Source organism: Nestor notabilis, unplaced genomic scaffold (genome assembly GCF_000696875.1).
Source record: "Nestor notabilis isolate BGI_N333 unplaced genomic scaffold, ASM69687v1 scaffold28584, whole genome shotgun sequence".
Lineage (NCBI taxonomy): Eukaryota > Metazoa > Chordata > Aves > Psittaciformes > Psittacidae > Nestor > Nestor notabilis.
The window spans coordinates 1-1,822 of NW_009927355.1; the positions used below are offsets into that span (position 1 = coordinate 1).

At 46.0% G+C, this 1,822-nt stretch overlaps 1 protein-coding gene across 1 annotated transcript in view; it reads left to right on the top strand.

Annotated features, from left to right (window-relative positions):
• Window positions 1–513: 513 nt before the first annotated feature.
• The window catches only part of SPG11 (spastic paraplegia 11 (autosomal recessive)), a gene marked incomplete at its 5' end in the record, with an annotated part of 26,492 nt that continues 25,183 nt past the window's right edge, over window positions 514–1,822 (top strand). The window contains 1 exon segment of the mRNA XM_010014026.1: window positions 514–650. Within this exon segment, the coding sequence (XP_010012328.1) occupies window positions 514–650 (137 nt within the window).

The following is a 1,822-nucleotide window of genomic DNA, read 5'->3' on the forward strand; positions in this document are numbered from 1 at the left end:
CACGCTGCGGTTCTGAATGCCGGCAGCGACAGGCAGCACCAGCACTGCTGCGGTGTTTCCCTCCTCCTCACTGCCTCCTCCCTGCCCGCTTCCCTCCCGTAGGAGAGCAGGGCTGGGGACACACCTGAAGAGTGTCTCAGCCGGAGCAGGGGGAGGCAAAGCATATGGAAATGGGCGACATGCTCTGCTTCTCCCTAGCTGACAGGGCTGGGCCGCCTCCTCCTTGAAGTCCCAAAGCACAGCACTGCTCACGCTCATGCGTGACTAAAAGAACGAAGCACACAGGGCTAGAACCCCCCTGTATTCTTGAGAGGAAGAGCAGTAGGGATTCCTCCTGTGCTGTCTTGCACTGCAGTCTCCGCTGGCGTGAAATACCTTCTGGTGATGGGGAGGGATGGGGCAGGGGCCGACTCTTCACTGCGGAAGATTGCAGTGTCCGTCATGCAGAACTGTTCAGTGTATAGGAGGTGGAAGGAGTGAGGTCAATAAACATACTGACTGTTGTATCTTCAGCTTCATGTGGGAGAACACAGAAGATGATCTGCAAGCAGGCAAGACCAAAATACTGGCTCTTGGTAAAAGTAATGAACTGTTTGTCTATGAGTTCACTGTAGAAGATGGAAAATACAACCCGGTTTCCCTGCACAGTTGTAAGGAAGATACACTTAGAAAGCTCCTTGAAGTTAAAAACATTAGTGAGTAAATTTCTGTGTGTATTTGCAAGCATTCTAATTCTGCTTCTCCTGGTGGAACAATGGAGGCAGTGGGATTGCACACAAGGGATGTGTCACACTCATTTGAAGTGGTCAGTAGCAGCCTTAGTGAAAAACAATAGTGACATTTCTGTATTCAGAGATGATGTTGATGTTGAAACTGTTGCAGGGTGAGGTGTTTGGATGAGATGAAAGGAAAATAGACTTCAATAAATGATAATCGTGCACCCTGCCAGCTCAACCTTCCCCTTTGATACTGCAGCTGATGGGAAGGAAACAGAGAGAGAAGGGTCCTTACTAACCCTGCAAAGACTAATGATGTGTCCAACCTCATGTTCTACAGTTAGCACATGTAGTGTGCAGTTGGGATGCACAGTCACTGCAGGACCTTTGCTCTTCTACATGTTAAAACAGCCTCCCTTGCTAAAGTGTTTTTATTTCAAGATGTTGTAGCTATGCTGACCGAAACACCATTTTGTGACCGTGTTTTGTGTTCTCCATAGTACTGTCCACATAAAAATCCAGCGCTGTTTTAGGTAGTTGTTCTCAAGTTAGTGCTTCTGACATAGAAAGTGAGATTTAAACCAAACCAAGTCATGTGTGTGTCTCCCTCCATCCCAACTTTTATTAAGGTGGTAGCAGAGGCAATGAATTTGAGCTATAATTTTCTTGAGCTGTCTTTATGGATCAAAAGTACCAGGCTGTTATAATCCAAAAATACCTTTACATTTACAGGCCTGTCTTCAGTTTTCTCTTTGAGGATACTGTCTTTTAAAAACAACAAATGCACACTGCTGCTCAATACGTTCATTGTTGTGCATCTTGCCTTTCCTGGAGAAGGCTCCTTAGAGACGAGCGACTGCTTTACCCTGGATTTGCCTCCAGCAGTTTTGGAAAGAATCACAGATGTCCACTTCTGCAGAGGGATCCTGTTCCTGTTGGACAGCTCTGGCTGGATTTGTATCCTTTGTGGCAGTGAGTAGCTGTCAGTGTGGATGATCTGGAAGTACAAAGTCATTTTTATTTTCTGTCAGGGTTGAGCAGAAATTTCTTGAAAGACATTGAAGCATCTGTTTAGAAGATGCTTTCAATAAAGGAGTGTGTAGGGA